The 16,508-nt window shown below is 43.0% G+C and overlaps 1 protein-coding gene across 3 annotated transcripts in view; it reads left to right on the plus strand.

The window, feature by feature from the left end:
• Window positions 1–99: 99 nt before the first annotated feature.
• ZBTB49 (zinc finger and BTB domain containing 49) overlaps window positions 100–16,508 on the plus strand; it is a 38,606-nt gene continuing 22,197 nt past the window's right edge. For 2 of the 3 annotated variants that reach the window (XM_050947585.1, XM_050947586.1), the window contains exons 1-4: window positions 100–238; window positions 2,916–3,088; window positions 5,584–6,689; window positions 14,846–14,892. In XM_050947585.1, coding sequence (XP_050803542.1) covers window positions 2,937–3,088; window positions 5,584–6,689; window positions 14,846–14,892 — 1,305 coding nt within the window. In that variant the 5' untranslated portion in view covers window positions 100–238; window positions 2,916–2,936. Of the gene's footprint in view, window positions 239–441; window positions 454–2,915; window positions 3,089–5,583; window positions 6,690–14,845; window positions 14,893–16,508 lie in introns of those variants that run through there. The other variant, XM_050947584.1, reaches the window with a different exon arrangement.

Consider the following 16,508-nt stretch of genomic DNA (forward strand, 5'->3'; position numbering starts at 1 on the left):
CGGATGGTGTCACCATGTTCCCCTTCCCCTGCTGCACGTGGGCCTCGGTGTCCCCACTACCGTCTTCCCTCCCGGCTCGCGTGCCACCGCGAGTCCGCCCCCCCGTCCCTCTGCAGGGAAGCGGAAGTGCCTCCACCGGAAGTGCCGGGACGGGACGGGACGAGGGGGTAGCTGCCCGATCGGGATCCAGCCGGCATGGAGCGGCCGCGCTGATGGAGGAGAGAAGGCGCCGGAGCCGGTAGGGAGGTTGGGAGGGAGGAGACCTTAGAGCGCCCCCTAGGGAAAGGAGCAGATCCCCGCCCTCCAGTGCTGGGAGCCCCGCTCCGGTACCGGGGCCAGGCCCCGCCCGGCCTTACTCTTCAGGGCCAGTGATTCGGTAGTTAGCACCTGGAGTCTGCCTCTGCCCGTACCCGTCAACGCTGCGTTATACCTGTAGCTGGGGGCAATATTGGGGTCAGTATAACTCCCTCCCGCACCCTCCGGTGTGGCACCAGCCCCCCATGTTATATCTGTAACTAGGACTGACGGGGGGGGGGTATTATGACCCCTATGTATTCATTTTTTCACTCCCCAATATTAAACCAGCCCCCCCCCATCTGTAAATAGGGCTGACTTGGGGAATAGTATAACCTCTGTATGTTCCCTCCTCCGTCCCTAACATTACACCAGTCCCTCACGTTATATCTGTAACTAGGGCTGACTTGGGGGTATATAGCATGTGTATATTTTGTTCTCGGTCTAATGGTGGTGGGTAAACTCCCTCCACGTTATACCTATGGTGAGGGCTAATGTGATCCCTGTGTGTCTCCCCTCCTCCACCCTTCAACATTAGACGACACCCCCCACACTCATGTTAGCCCAGTAAATAGGGTTAACCTGGGAATCAGCACAACCAGCAGTGCATATCTCTCTACCCCACTCATTAACATTAGACAAGTGACATCTTTCCCCTTATAGTATACTTGTAGCTGGGGGTAATGTTGGGATTAGCATAAACCTTGTATGTCCTCCTCCCCACACCCACTAGCATTAGACCAGACCTGCCCTCACTTCTACACACTCATTTTGACTCTGTTGCTAGTGCTAAAGTGGGAATTCACATAATAATAGTGACCCTCTTACATTCCTTATCTTACACTGGAGCAAACCCTTTCCCTGTCTGCCTTCCCCTGTGTTACACCTGAGGTTGTTTCCTTCCACATTCAGACTTCATGGGGACTTTTACTGAACATTTAAAAGAAAAACAAAGAGCCAAATGTGCTGCTGAAATTATTCCTAATAAGGCAGTGGCTTGCAGCACCTTTAGGTTCCCTTTCCCCAGGGGAGTGAGGCGCTTGCACTTACTGTCCTTAAAACACACCAAGGTCACAGATTGCTTTAATAAACTATAAGATCCTTTGGAGCAGGGAGAGGTTTTAGGAACTATTATAGGCTTAAGGGGTTTTCAGTGAACCATTTGTAAGTTTTAGTGATTTGGTGAATCTCTGATAGGAATTTTAACAAAAGGTGCAATGAAATAATACCTCTTAATATCACAGGCGTGGCCAAACCGCATCTCTTTTACAGTTAAAGTGCTGCTTGTGTAGTCCCTCATGCCATCCCCCTTTCTCTGCCTAGCAGACTGGGAGAGAGGGGGCACTGGGGGTTTCTGCCCTTTGGTGGGGCTAGGGGCTTTTGCCCAACGCAGAGAGGGGTCTAGGGTCTTCAGCCTTGCGGGAGGTGCCTGCCAGGGCTGAAGGCTTCATCCCCCTAGGACACACCTGGTGGGGCTGGAGGCTTCAGAAGGAGCGGAACTAAAGCTCCGAACCCTGGGAGGTGCTTCCCATGGGGCTGAAACTCCAACACCCACCCCACCCCCCAGGGCAAAAGACCCTAGCCCCACCACTCCGCTGCAGGGTTTTAGCCAGCAGACATGTCCGTCTCTCAAACTTCTGGAGATTATTATATGTGGTTCGGAGGGTCAGTAATTTTGGCCATCCCTGTAATAGCAGATGAGAAGCTGCATATAATTAGGATGCATTAAAAGGAGACATGTCAAAAAGGTACTCCCGAGAATGTGATGGATAACTAATTTAATTGTAGTGCATATGCAAATTTCTTTTGGTGGGTGACCCAATTAATTTTCACTGCTAGATCCAGTAGTGAAGAGAAGCCCCTAAAAGATTGGATTCTTTCTCCTTTCCTACTTTTAAAGCATGTGAAAGGGGGAGATACCATCTCCTTTCCCGTGGGCAAAAATTAAGTTAAAGCACAGATTATATACAGTTATTCATTTGGGAACAAATGTTAGATGTTTTCTGTTCCAGGTCACTCTTGTGAACAGCTTGAATATGATGTAAACTTTTTTCCCAGTACAAATGAGAGTCCTGAATTTCTCTAATACTGTTATATTGTACTTATCTGAGAACTATAAGTGAAATGTGCTCAATGCTCTAGCAATGACCATGTTATAAATATAAATATGTTTGGTCTTTCCAGGATTTTCTATTCTGTGTTTAGAGAATTAAAAAAAACTGAGTTTTTCCAATACAAAATGCCTACTTCCTGTTAAGTTTGTGGATGTTCTGTGTTCTGCTTGCTAAAGCCTAATACATATTTAAGTTAATAAGGAAAATGTATGGTTACAAAGTTCAGTTCAGTTGTGGCATCTCCATTACTAGATGTTTGTTCAAAATCTCATTGTAATAGAAAATATTGACTTTAATAAAACTTTCTGTGACTGCTAAAGCCATTAATCACCAAAGATTTTTTCATTTATCTTTAAATGGCCAAATATTGTTAGACATCTACATTAGCTCTGTTTCCCTAGCGAGACAGGGAAAATAGTAGTAATACATTAATTTTTAATCGTTTTAAATTTGTTCCGCAAATACAATATTTAATTTAAAACTAAATTCCATCTTATTGTATTGTAGGTAACCAACTGGTATTCTAGCATGGACACTGTTGCTAGCCACAGTTGTCATCTTCTCCAGCAGCTACATGAACAGCGCATTCAAGGCCTTCTCTGTGACTGCATGTTGGTAGTAAAAGGCGTCTGCTTCAAAGCACATAAAAATGTATTAGCTGCTTTCAGTCAGTATTTCAGGTATGTGGTTGGGAAAATATATTTATTGAATAAACAGGATACTATATAACTGATGTCTTAATCTCTGAGGAGAGAATTTTTATGCTAGTTACAGAATAGTAATGCTTAATCACAGGCTGGAATTAAAAATGATGGGGACCTTGGATCACTTGTCCAGAGATGATCTGTATCTCACATTTGGTCTAATTAGAAAATATGGTCTGCCTAATTTATTTTGTAATTGTACATATTTAGCCAGTAAGCTCTTTGAGATCTTCTCTTCATTACATACTTACAGTGGCTAGCACAGTGGGGCCCCAGTCTCTCATTAGAGGTTGTTGCCAATACTGCAGTACGAATAAATAGTAATAATAATGCACACTCCTTCATGAGAATGGCCATACTGGGTCAGACCAAAGGTCCTTCTAGCCCAGTATCCTGTCTTTCGACAGTAGCCAATGCCAGGTGCCCCAGAGGGAATGAACAGGTAATCATCAAGTGATCCATTCCCTGATGCTCATTCCCAGCTTCTGGCAAACAGAGGCTAGGGACACATCCCTGCCCATCCTGGCAAATAGCCACTCATGAACCTATCCATCATGAATTTATCTAGTTCTTTTTGAACCAAGCTATAGTTTCACAATATCCTCTGGCAAAGATTTCCACAGGTTGATTGTATGTTGTGTGAAGAAATACTTTCTTTTGTTTGTTTTAAACCTGCTGCATATTAATTTCATTTGGTGACCCCCAGTTCTTGTGTTATGAGAAGGAGTAAATAATGTTTCCTTATTTACTTTCTCCACACCAGTCATGATTTTATAGACCTCAATCATATCCTCCCTTAGTCATCTCTTTACCAAGCTGAAAAGTCCCAGTCTTATTAATCTCTCCTCATACAGAAGCCATTCCAGATCCCTAATCATTTTTGTTGCCCTTTTCCAATTCCAATGTATCTTTTTTTGAGATGGGGCGATCACATCTGCCTGCAGTATTCAAGATGTGGGCGTACCGTGGATTTATATAGAGGCAATATATTTTCTGTCTTATTATCGGTCCCTTTCTTATTGATTCCCAACATTCTGTTCACTTTTTTGACTACCACTGCACACTGAGTGGATGTTTTCAGAGAGCTATCCACAGTGACTCCAAGATCTCTTTCTTAAGTGGTAACAGCTAATTTACACCTTCCAAAGTGCAGTATGGGTTTGCAATATGGTGAGCAGAGCCAGGTGAGAGATTTAAAAAGTCAGACAACCAGATCATCCCCTTTTGCTGCTTGGTGCTTAAAAGGAAACTGAGCAGGAGGACAGTTTTCTTCTTTTAGTTTTTTTCTGAATCTGTATCTGGAACAGAGAGTCACACACTGAAATCTCTTGATGTGCTAGTCAGTGCATCTGAAACTTTTTAAAGTGTGTCAGTAGCCCTTGCAGCAAGCAGCATCTACTATTCACTTGTCTTGGGATGCTGGGCAACAAAATTGTCCTTGCCTGTCATTGAATAGTCTGTTTTGTTTTGTTTTTTAAAACCCTGTTGCTTCTTGCACCATATCTAAAGCTTGTGCTACCAATAATATATATATAAAAACAATACCTGGGAGAAGGTAGTTTATAATGACTTTATGAGGGGAAGGAAAATTGACATTCAAATGCTTCTCCACCTGTTATAGTGTTGTAAGCACTGGCAATAATAAATTGTTATTTGGACTCATGCCCAAAGATTTTTGGCCATCAAGTTTGAATTTAAGGGAGTTAGGTGCCCAACTCCCATTGAATTTCAATGGGCATTGGGTGCCCAATTGCTTTAGGATCGTTTCAACATCCTAGCCCAAATAAAATAAAAACAGAATTACAGTAGGCTTCGGTTTTATGCATATAAAGTGATATTATTCTATGGATATGGCCACAGCTTGAAAATTTTACTAACCACTTAAACCTGCTTGTTAGGCAGAGCTGTAAGAAAGATGAGCCCCAGTGAGATTCACTGGCAGAGCTTTAAGGAAAGGCTTAGTTGCTGGAAGGTGGAGCACCTTGACTTTCTGAACTGTGGGGTCCCATCTTTATTTTCATTTTGATTAGCTAAACGTAGAGCTTCCTTTCTCAGTCCCCATTCTATTTGCCAGAAGGAAAGGGGAAGCCCTCTTCTCAATCTATCTGCTTCTGCACAAACAGTCCACTAACACAGCATTAAGATTGATATTTACAGTACGTAAGATAGGAAATTAGAGTGTAGGGTGAGATTTTCAAAAGCACTCAGCGGTGGCATAGCTGCTCCTGTTGACGTCAACAGTAAAACTCCCATTTGCTTCAAAGGAAGCAGAGTTAGGTTAATTATGAGCAGTTTCAAAAGTCTTAGCAGTAAGTACCAAAGCAACTGTCTCTCAGCCGCATGCTGCATATCGAGTTACTGATTCACATTGGGTTAGGATATTGTGTTTGATAGATATTTTATAAAAAAGCTCTTCAGACCAGCAGTGTATGTGCTTGTATATTATAAAAGGTTATGCTTTATTTCATCAGGACCCTATTTCAGAATTCTCCAGGCCAGAAGAATGATGTCTTTCACTTGGACATTAAAAATGTAGGTGGCATAGGCCAGATCTTGGACTTCATGTACACTTCACACCTTGATCTTAGCCAGGACAATGTACAAGCTATGCTGGATATTGCACAATGTCTGCAAGTGCAAAATGTGCTGAATATTTGCCACACTTTTTTAAAATCCTCCACAGCTGTAGAGCCTCCTGCCAGCATGCCTTGCAACAATGTGTTCTCCTTGCAAAGTACTTTGGCTACAGAGACTAACTGTGTGAATGAAAATTATGGTACTAACTTACTGCATGAATGCTCATCAGATGCACAAGCGAGTAAAGTGTTGGATGACAACCATTCCCACGGATCACAATCTATTAATCTTCATACTTCCTCAGGTGATGTACAGAAACAGACACAGGACTCCTTAGGTGGTAATTGCACTGAACTCCCATTTAAACAGCCAAATTACTATTATAAACTGCGCAACTTTTATAGCAAGCAGTTCTACAAGCAGAATGCATGTTCCAACCATGAGAGAATAACAGAACAGTCCTTTGCTTTCAATACATCTACTGAACTAAGTACGGTAGAGAGCAATTCTTGTACTGTCAGTCAATCTGAATGTATTTTGGAATCCTCTGATCACTTACCATCCAACTTTCTGGTTCAGTCCTTGAATGATTCTGCTCCAGACCAAGATTTGGAAAGCACATCCTTGCAGCCTACCAAACAGATGCGGTTGAAAAAGGCAATACACCTTAAAAAACTGAATTTTCTAAGATCACAGAAGTCTGCAGAACAATTGTCTGAACCTAAGAGAGATGACAACAGTATAAGAAGGGTAATTGAATCTGTAAATGAAAGTACCATGGAGATGACAAATACTAATGCTGTTGAAGAAAAAGAAACTGAAGATCTTGTGAGTTCGGAGAGTTTTGAACAAACTGTTGAAATGGAAAGAACTCAAGGTCCTTCAGAACAAGATGAGCAATCACAGATTCTTCAGTCACAGAGGCAATATACTTGTGAATTATGTGGAAAGGCTTTTAAACATCCAAGCAATTTGGAGCTCCATAAAAGGTCTCATACAGGTACAATTATTTACTGCTTACAGACCAAATATTTAATAACGAGATAAAAAGGAAAATGACATCCAGGCCTCCTCCCAGTTCAAAGACAGTTGTTACATAGGGATTCACTTTCAAAAATGTATTTTCTCAGGCAAGCGATGTAGGGAAAAGGACAGTTACAGGAATATATTAAGTGAATAGAGAAAAGCTTTTAGGTTCAATTTATTTTCCTTTCTCTTAACTCAGTTTTCTAAGGTTTTCTTCAAAAAAACACTTTTTGTAATATTTTAAATGTAAATGTCATATTTTTTCTCACTTTTAAAGGAGACAACTTTTGCGCTCAATACCAGAGTGTATAACCCTCACCAAAGCATAGATATATGGAGAAAAGTCAGTACAAATGGATGTGGATGAGGGAAAACTTGTAGTTAAAGAATCTATAAATTCCAACAGACTTACCTTTTTCTGTAGTATTTCACACTGAATTGAGACCATTGTAAATCATATGGGGTAGGAAATTTTCCTCTGCTTTGCACAGTGCCAAACACACTGTGGTAGATAATCTCGATAAACACTATAACTTCTAGTGGCTACTGTGGTCCTAGTGGACATACGTACTTTGTAAAGAAAATGAGAGAGTTTGAATAATTTGACTGTACACTTCTAAAATTCATTCAGATAATTTCATTTTAAAATCAAGCACAGAGTGATTTCCAAAAACAGAAAACACAGCTTAGTATTTGTCACAGTGAAAAATAAGCCCACTCTAACTTTTTAACTCGTCACTCTAAATGTTTAGTGTCCCTAACAAATATAGTTGTAGAACTACAGTCAATTCATTTAAAAAATACCTTTTATAAAACTATAGCTTAGCTCAGCGGTTCCAACCTTTTTATGCCCAAGATCACTTTTTGAATTTAAGAGCAGCCCAGGATCTGCTCCTCCCCTTCCCTGAAGCCCTGCCCCACTCACTCCATTCCCCTCTCTCCTGTTGCTTGCTCACCCCCATCCTCACTCACTTTCACCAGGCTAGGGTAGGAGGATGGGGTCTGGGAGAGGGTATGGGCTCTGAGTTGGAACCGAGGGGCTTGCAGTGTGGGAGGGGGCTCCTGGCTGAGCCTCAGGCAGGAGGTTGGGGTGCAGGAAGGAGTCAGGGGGTGCAAGCTGTGGGAGGGAGTTTGGATGCAGGAGTGAGCTCCAAGCTGGGGCAGGAGAGGGTGCGGGGTGTGTGCTTGAGGGGGGAGTATGGGTGCAGGAGGGGACTCTGGGCTGAGGCCGAGTGTTGGGGTGCAAGGGAGGGTGTGGGGTCCTGGCTCTGGGAGGGAGTCAGGCCTGGGGCAGGGGGTTGGGGTGCAGGCGGAGGTATAGGGATTTATAGGATTTATAGGATTTGGCAGGGGGCTCAGGGCTGGGGTGCTGGCTCCGGGAGAGGGGGCACTTATCTCGGGCAGCTCCCAGTCAGTGGCACAGCAGGGCTAAGGCAGGCTCCCTGCCTGCCCCACCCCTACTCAGGCACATTATCACCTCCTCTTCATCACGAGCCAAGACACACACACACACACACACCATCCCCCCCCAAAGGGGCCAGCACGCCTGTGCGGCCCATGGGGAAGGCACGTGACTCTGTGTGCTGCCCTGCTCTACCTGCATTGCTCCCGCAGCTCCCCATTCCCAGCAAATTGGAGCTGTGCTTGCAGGCAGGAGCAGTGTGTGGAGACCCCTGCTCCCTCCACCACCCCCCGCTGCAGGGGCGTGGATCAACCAGTCAATCGCTATCAACGGGTTGGTGACCACTGGCTTAACTATTCAAGCAATAACATTAATTTCCATCATTTACCATGATGTCTTTCATGAGGACTAAGCTAATGGATGTTTTCTGCCTCTCCTTTTCCTTTATATTCCAATAGCCAGTGACATAATATACAAATGCATAAGGGTTCATCTCACCAGAAAAATATCATCATATCATGACAAGTGAATATGCATTTTCTGCGCAAAAGTCAAAGAGAATGTGGCCTTTGTTTTAACATGAATTCATTTTTTTTATGAATCGTGGTCTTTAGTAATGGGAATTTAGTGAGCAGCCTTTCCAGAAGCAAGTGTAACCCTTCTGCCCCTCTGAATTGGCAGCAACAAGGGCCGGGTTCAGTATCCAGGGGTTCCGTTTCAGTAACACAATGCATAACCGGCTCGAGCCCCCACCCAGTGACCTGGGACACTCACATACCACACCCCCCCTGGGCGCCTCTAGGAGGCAATACTTCCCCTCTCGCAAGCACGGAGTCTGAGTGTAGCAAAATCTGTTTAATAAAGGAAGGGATCAATGCGGCATCCCATTGGAGAACACCACAAACAGGGTTATAACACAAACCATAAACAAAAACCCACCTCCAAGTACATTTGGCACTGTCCTTTTTCCCCTTAGGGTTTTAAGTCCAATCATCCCAAAGTCCAACAACCCAAAAGTCTCTGATCAGTGCCACCCCAGAGTTCGAGAGTTTATCTGTAGAGGTCCCTCCCCCCCCAGCCTGGGTAGAAAGGGGCACCTTACGTGGTCCGGGGCCAACTGCCCTGCCTCTCCGTGGGTTCTGCTTCCACCTTCTCCACGAACTGCTCCGCTTTACCAGCCGCTCCACTCTGCTCCTCCAGCTGTCCTCAGAAACTGCTCCGCTCCACCAGCTGCTCTGCTCCATGAGCTGCTCCAGTTCTCCCTGCAAACCTCTCGGCTCCGCTCGCTCTGTGTGCCACTCCACCCGTCCCACAGCTACTCCGCTCTGCCAGCCGCTCCGCTGCCACCAGCTGTCCCGTGGTCCGCTCCAGCCATCCCCACAACTGCTCTGCTCCGCCAGCTGCTCTGTTCCACAGTATATCTTCAGGCTCCCCCACTAGTTGGCACAGTACTCTGTGCTCTCAGCTCAGTAATTTCAGCTCTTTAGTGATTTCAACTCTTAGTAGGGGAGCCCCAGTGCTAGTGCACCATTAGCCCAAAGTGAGTTCAGCTCAGTAACCTGTATTTAGATTCTTGAGGGAATAAAAAAATCAACTCTGACATTCCACAGTGGAGAGAGGACGGGGGTGGAACTGGTGCTTCTGGCTCCACAAGGACACTGCACCACCAGGCACAGATACCTGTCCCCAGCCTCTCTCTCTCAATTCATTGGGTTTTGGAACCCATGTCCCTTGTCTAGCAAGTACCACCCAACTGAGGGTGAGTCATTTGTCACCAAGCAGTCCCACAGCTCGGCAGTCTGGGACAGGGTAGGCGTGCCTATGCAAACACACACTCTGAAATTCTTTCCACCAGATGTCAGGGTAGAGCTTATCCTGACTCTGCTTACACAAGAAATTTGAACTTTCTCCATCATAGGGTCTCCTCCAAAAGGTCTCATTCAGTATTTGTGAGGTTTTCTGAAACTCACACATCAGTTTTTTTTTTTAAATGATGTTACCCAAGCACTAAATTTTAATTCTTTATAGGTTTCTCTGGGCAGAAAAAATAGATTACATACCAATCTACTAAACCACTTTAAATTGTTTGTGGAAAAATGTAAATTCAGCACTCCGTGGCTTATATACTATTATTTATTCAGTGAGACCTGTGCTCTTTATAGAGCAAACAAAACATGATCTCTGGTTAACATCTTACAATTTAATTTTAGACACAATACAGTGAGGAACACTGAACAGGGGGAGGTCCAAGGAGGACAGGATTGCAATAAGTTTACATGGTTATTTAGATTCATTATGTGCAATCTTTATGGTGCTACTGGCCCACTCCTGTTTGAAATCCATGTATTCACACACAATCCAACTCCAGTCAAGCTAGTCTATACTGTTTTTAACTACACAGTTTGAGCTGCACACATATTCAGCTTTACTATATAAAATGTAACAAGACCGATCCCCTTAGGCTTTCTGTTCTTGTGTTGCTGTCCTGCACACTGTTAATTCGTGAGTGGGAGTTGAAGTTGTGCCCAGGAATTCCATGTTGTTTTCAGAAACCTTGCTCCTCCAATTCTTGTTTTTAAAAATAACCCAAGAAACTAATAGAACAGCAGATAGCAGTATTGTTCTTGTGTTTCAATGTAATATTCTTCCGGAGACTGTTGTATTTTTGTAGTCAATTCAAATAACTGCTGCAGGCTACTGGGTGGGATGGCGTCATCTGGCTTCTGCAGCATTCTCCTGTTATGTAATTTTAAAAAGAGGGAGAGGAGGTGGGAAGTACATCATAATTCTTCAATGCTTTGTCCCATTTAACTGTTAATGGAGTGGAATGGGATGCTGGGAATGGGATATAGGAGCACAGGAGACAGACAAAGCAAGGGCATGTGGGTAGCCAAAGCAGTAGGAGATATACTAAACAGAAGGCAAGGGAAGAGGGCACTCACCAGGGTGTGAAGAGAAGAGAATTTGATACTTTGTTTGCTTGCACTATTAAGTACATTCCTATGTTGTGTGTGTTCTATGACTCAATCTACTTAGTGGTGTGAATTCTGTTGAACATACTACACCTGTGCTCCCTATTTGTTTGTGTGTACAACTCAGGGCATTAGGTGTTGGTACATTAATCTACAAATCCCTCTATAGTCTGGGTAGCTAAGGAGAGAAGTAGTTTCTTAGTGCCCTTCTAACAACCAAGATCAGATACAGCACCTCTGCTAACAATCAGTGTAGCTTTTTGAGTGTTAGAAACAGGGTATTCAAAGTGATAGGAAGATTTGCTTGTATTTAGCTGGACATCAATTCACTTGAAATTTGAAATCTGTGAGCAGCCCAAACAATCTCTTCAGGACTCCCCCAGCCCTTACTTTGCCTTGTAGGTTTACGGTAGGTGCACCCCAGTCCGCAAATCCACTTGAAGCATTCCCCTGCAGTGTCTAGCACTTAACCATTTGACACTCAGGGAAATTATCAGCTTGTTTGATTCAACTGCAGATCAGTTCTAATATAACATCACAACGCTGAAATATAGTTATAGTGAAAATAATAAGTTTATTATCAAAGGGTAAGATTTAAAAGTAGTGAGTAAGGATAACAAATGGAAACAGAATGGTTACATAATAAACAAAAAGTATAACTTTTTTGCTTCCTAGAGTCTAAACTTTTAGCAGGCTAAAACTCTTGTCTAATATAGTTAATCTCACCCTAGGCAAGCTCACAACATCTCCAACCAACATGGTTAGGATATCCCTTTAATAAATGCAAAACATGCGGTCCTTTTAACTTCCTCTGTTGAAGGACTAAAAAGGTCATTTTGCCCTCTATATCCCCAGTATTCTCCAGAGTCAGGATGACCCTGGTGGTTTATTCCCTGATGCAGTGCTCCATGTTGCAGTCACATCCTCATGTTGATGTGGTATGCAAATAAACTTCCATTGTGTTGGCATACAATACTTATTTTACATGTGAATCAAGGCAGATGAGTGAATGTACATTCTTTGATCAAAATCTGCTTATCAACCATACTTTGACTCAGACTTGAAAATATATTTTCTTGTATGTATATATATATATATATATACAACTCCTTAAATGTCATCCATACATATGACTTGTAACCGTCATGAAGATCAGTATGACATAAGCTTTTATTAGATACCTCACTTGACCCTCTTTGGATAAACACTATGAAATCAATTTGTTTGGTGTAGTGAGTTTGTCAGGCCTGTCCTGGGCTATTGCTACAGATCAGTGAACCATTTGCCATTGAGGGGTTCTCAGGGTCACAGACAATATGATTGATGTTCTGCAAAATTAGGGAAGTGATAGACAAATAACAGACTATTTTTCCACTTTAGTGATGGTTCAGAAACCAGGTATAGGATAAAAGTTTCAAAAGTGCCTTAGTACTTTGACTTACAATGAGTCTTCAGTTCCCTGGTACCTAAGGGCTGGACCTTTAAAGATGTTTAAGTGCTTAGCGGGATTTTCAAAAGTGCCAAGATGACTAACTCCCATTGAAATCAGTGGAAGTTAGGTTCCTGGGCACTCCTGAAAATCCCTGAAAGGGCGAGGTTCACAAAAGGACATGGGTGACTAACTGCCACTTTAGTTGCTTGAATCCCAGAATCAGGCCTCACTGGGACTCTCAACCCCTGCCCAGTTGCCATCTAAACCTGTGGCGCCGAAACTTGCTCAGTGCCTAATTTTTTCTATTACAAGTTTCATAGGCACCTGTGTTTATGCCTCACTCCAGGCATTTGGGTGCTAATCTCAGACCAATAGAAGATAGGTGAGCTTACACAAAACAGCCGTGGGTGGAGGGAGGACCTCCCTCCTAATTTTTAGCCCGATGACTGGTTCAAGTCCCCCCGCCCCCCTCCACCTGAGGGGGAGAAGGAATTTGAATGGGTATCTATTACTTTTCAGGTCTATGGGATATTCTGATGTGTGGCTCCCTGAATCTCTCCTGCTGAAACTGTTCCACTGTGTAAAAATAATTTTAAAAAGTCATTGGCACGGGAGGACTGGATCCTGGGTCTCACAGGTGAATGCTGTAACCACTAAGAGACACTGTAATATTCATTCTCTCTCTCCCCTGTTTCCCCCCTTTCCCTCAATGATACTTTCATTATTTATTCACAATGGAACAGGTTCAACAGTTGAGACTGAGGTGGCCGTATATCAGAATATCCTATAGCCCAGTGGTTACGGCACTGACCTGAAAGGTGGCAGAACTCTGTTCAAATCCCTTCTCTTCCTCAGGTGGAGGAGGGGACTTGAAGTAGGCTCTCCTACATCCCAGGTGAGTACTCTATCCACTGAGCTAAAAATAATGAGGGATGTAGTCCTCCCCTCTCTGGGCTTCTTGCTAAAATATTATAGGCACCTAATCCCAAGAGATGGTTTGCAGCTGAAAATCCCAAGCAAAGGGAAGAGCTTCCCAGTGGCCCAGTCTTGGGTGCCTATTTCTGTGAGACTGGCAGGGTTTATCACACACATCTATTGGCTAGCTTGGGGGAGGAGCTGCCTAGTGTGCTGCCTAATGTGAATCCCATTCCGAGGCACCCATCTCCATTCATTGTATAGAGAGCCTTGTCACCTAACCCAGGCTTTGTGAATCACAGTGATTTTTCTAGGCATCTAAAAGTCTAGCCCTAAATGCTTATGTGTCTCTTTAGGCAGCTAAATATCTTTAATAATCTGGCCCTAGTCACTTTGAAAATGGGGTTTAGGCTCCTAAATCATGGATGCAGTCTTGAAAATTACCCATAATCTAAAATTAGGAAACCCATGAAAAGGGACAACTGTGGCAGAACTATTTGGTGGCTAAATGTCCTTAGGGAATAGGTGAAAAAGAGTATACATTGATTCAAACTGATAACTAGGTTTCTGGACTAGAAAACAGAAGAATGTGGCTAAATATCAGTATAATGAGATTATGATACATTTCAAAAAGTATAGTGTCTTGGTCTGATTTCTCTATTTGTCAAGTTTCTTACACACAAAAATATCGAGAAAGACTGAAATACCAGTTTATACTTGGTTGAGAAAGATCAAAACTCTTTATTGACCAAAATGCTCAATTCAGTTGTCAGATCCTCTTATAAAGGATAACTAAGTGTGAAAGGTTAGAGGGCAAAAGTAAAGGCAGTTAAATAGAGTTTATTTTTAGTGAGAAGTCACTGGCTGTGGATTGCTTCCAGGGTCTCTAACCAATCAGAGCTGATATGTCAAGTGAACAGAATCTTGCAAAGGGAGAGTACAAGACCTCACACACACTCAATTTCTATGTGAATTATTAGCTTCAGTCTATAGGCCAGAGTGTGTGTGTGTGTGTGTGTGTGTGTGTGTAAAAGTGTAAAACTGATGTGCTCTTTTAAATTTTATATTAATTTGACAGTTACCACATTTCCTTCAAGCATTTTAAATTCTTATTCTCACCCCTATCCTGCAAGGAAGAAAGTGTAGCTGTTAAGACGTTTCTATTCCTGTCCATTTTTTGCTAGTTACTGTTTGTGAAATATAAATTATATTTCAAAGAGATTCTCCTTTAAGAGGTAAATGACAGAAACACAATACCTATTTAATTTTCCCTTTAAATTACTTTGGTAAGTAATTGTGGCTTTTAAGTTGTATCTAAATTATATCTTTGAGGGAAGTATACGAATTTAAAACAGTTGTATTCTGTTGAAACTATTAGATATGCTATGTTCTGTCTTTTCTCCTTTTAGGTGAGAAACCTTTTGAATGTAACATTTGTGGGAAACACTTCTCACAGGTGGGAATATTTTATTTTATGATACTTACAGTTAAACTAAATGCATTCGTGTTTTGAGTCTAAAAGTAAACTTAGTACTGTTTGCAGTGGTATAAATGACATGGCCTTGTCCAATGTTATAATCCTAAATTTAGGATTTAGCCATCTATGGTGGCTTTTGAAAATACAAATTACAGTTTTCTAGATTACTTTAAGATGTTTTCTGCCTTTTTTTCTTTTACTTTTATGTAGCAGTTTTATCACCTCTCCCTCAATCTGTCTTTAATTTTCATGCTTTTTTTCTCAGCAATTGGATGCTTAGTTATGTAGATTTTAAAAAAAAATCCTCCGCATATTTAAAATCTAGAGTACATTCACTGCCAAATTATAACAACGTGTGACCTAAAATATATACACCTCTATCCCGATATAACGCTGTCCTTGGGAGCCAAAAAATCTCACCGCCTTTTAGGTGAGACCGCACTATATTGAGTTTGGCCCGGTATGGCATACCAACAAGAGCAGCGGACTGGACTGTGCCGGACTGGACCGGCTTCCCTGGTGGTGATTTAAAGGGCCCGGTATACCAGCTGCTGTGGGGAGCGCCGTTCCCTTTAAATCACCACCGGAGCTCTGGCAGCAGGGCTCAGGCGGGGATTTAAGGGGCCCAGTGCTCCCTGCAGCTGCTGGAGCCTCTGGCCCTTTAAATCACCGCCTGAGCTCTGCTGCCAGAGCCCTGGCCGGGATTTAAAGGGCCTGGTGATCCAGCTGCCGCGGAGAGCCCTGACTCCTTTAAATCACTGCCAGAGCTCTGGCAGCGGGGCTCGGGTGAGGATTTAAAGGGCCTGGGGCTCCACACGAATTCGGATATAATGTGATAAAGCAGCGGGGCTCAAGTGTTGCTTTAAAGGGCCTGGAGCTCCCCGCTGCTTTACTGCGTTATATCCAAATTCGTGTTATATCGGGTCGTGTTCTTTTGGGGTAGAGGTGTATGTACGTCATCTAGAAATACAATTTGAGTGGCGTTTAGAGGAACAGTGGAGTCAGTCTTGCATACTATTATTTTTACATACTCTAAAGCAGTGATTCACAACCTATTTACCATCGTGGGCCGCATACGTGGCCAACAATGTGTTATGTGGTCTGCATCCAATACTACCTGTTTGGCCCTGAGGGAGGAAGGGATAGCTCAGTGGTTTGAGCATTGGCCTGCTAAACCCAGGGTTGTGAGTTCAGTTCTTGAGGGGGAGCTGGGGCAAAAATCTGTCAGGGATGGTACTTGGTCCTACTGTGAAAGCAGGGGACTGGACTGGATTCAACTCAGTGACCTTTGGAAGGTCCCTTCCAATTCTATGAGATAGGTATATCTCTATGTTAAAAAAAAAAATAAAAATTGGCTGCAGTTCTGTGTTGATTGGGCCACAGGTTGAGAACCACTGTTCTAAAGCAAATACCTTAGTCACATAAATAATTTGTTGTATACCCTGTAGTCTTCCTATACATTACTTCCAAAATGTAGCAATGCCAACCTCTCCAGAGGTCCAAATATGAAACATTGATTAGCTGATAATTGCGTAAATACAATGAGACTAATTTCTTTTTAACTGAAATTCAAATGGTTCCAAAGCCTGACACAA

The sequence above is a fragment of the Gopherus flavomarginatus genome, chromosome 3 (assembly GCF_025201925.1).
Source record: "Gopherus flavomarginatus isolate rGopFla2 chromosome 3, rGopFla2.mat.asm, whole genome shotgun sequence".
NCBI lineage: Eukaryota > Metazoa > Chordata > Testudines > Testudinidae > Gopherus > Gopherus flavomarginatus.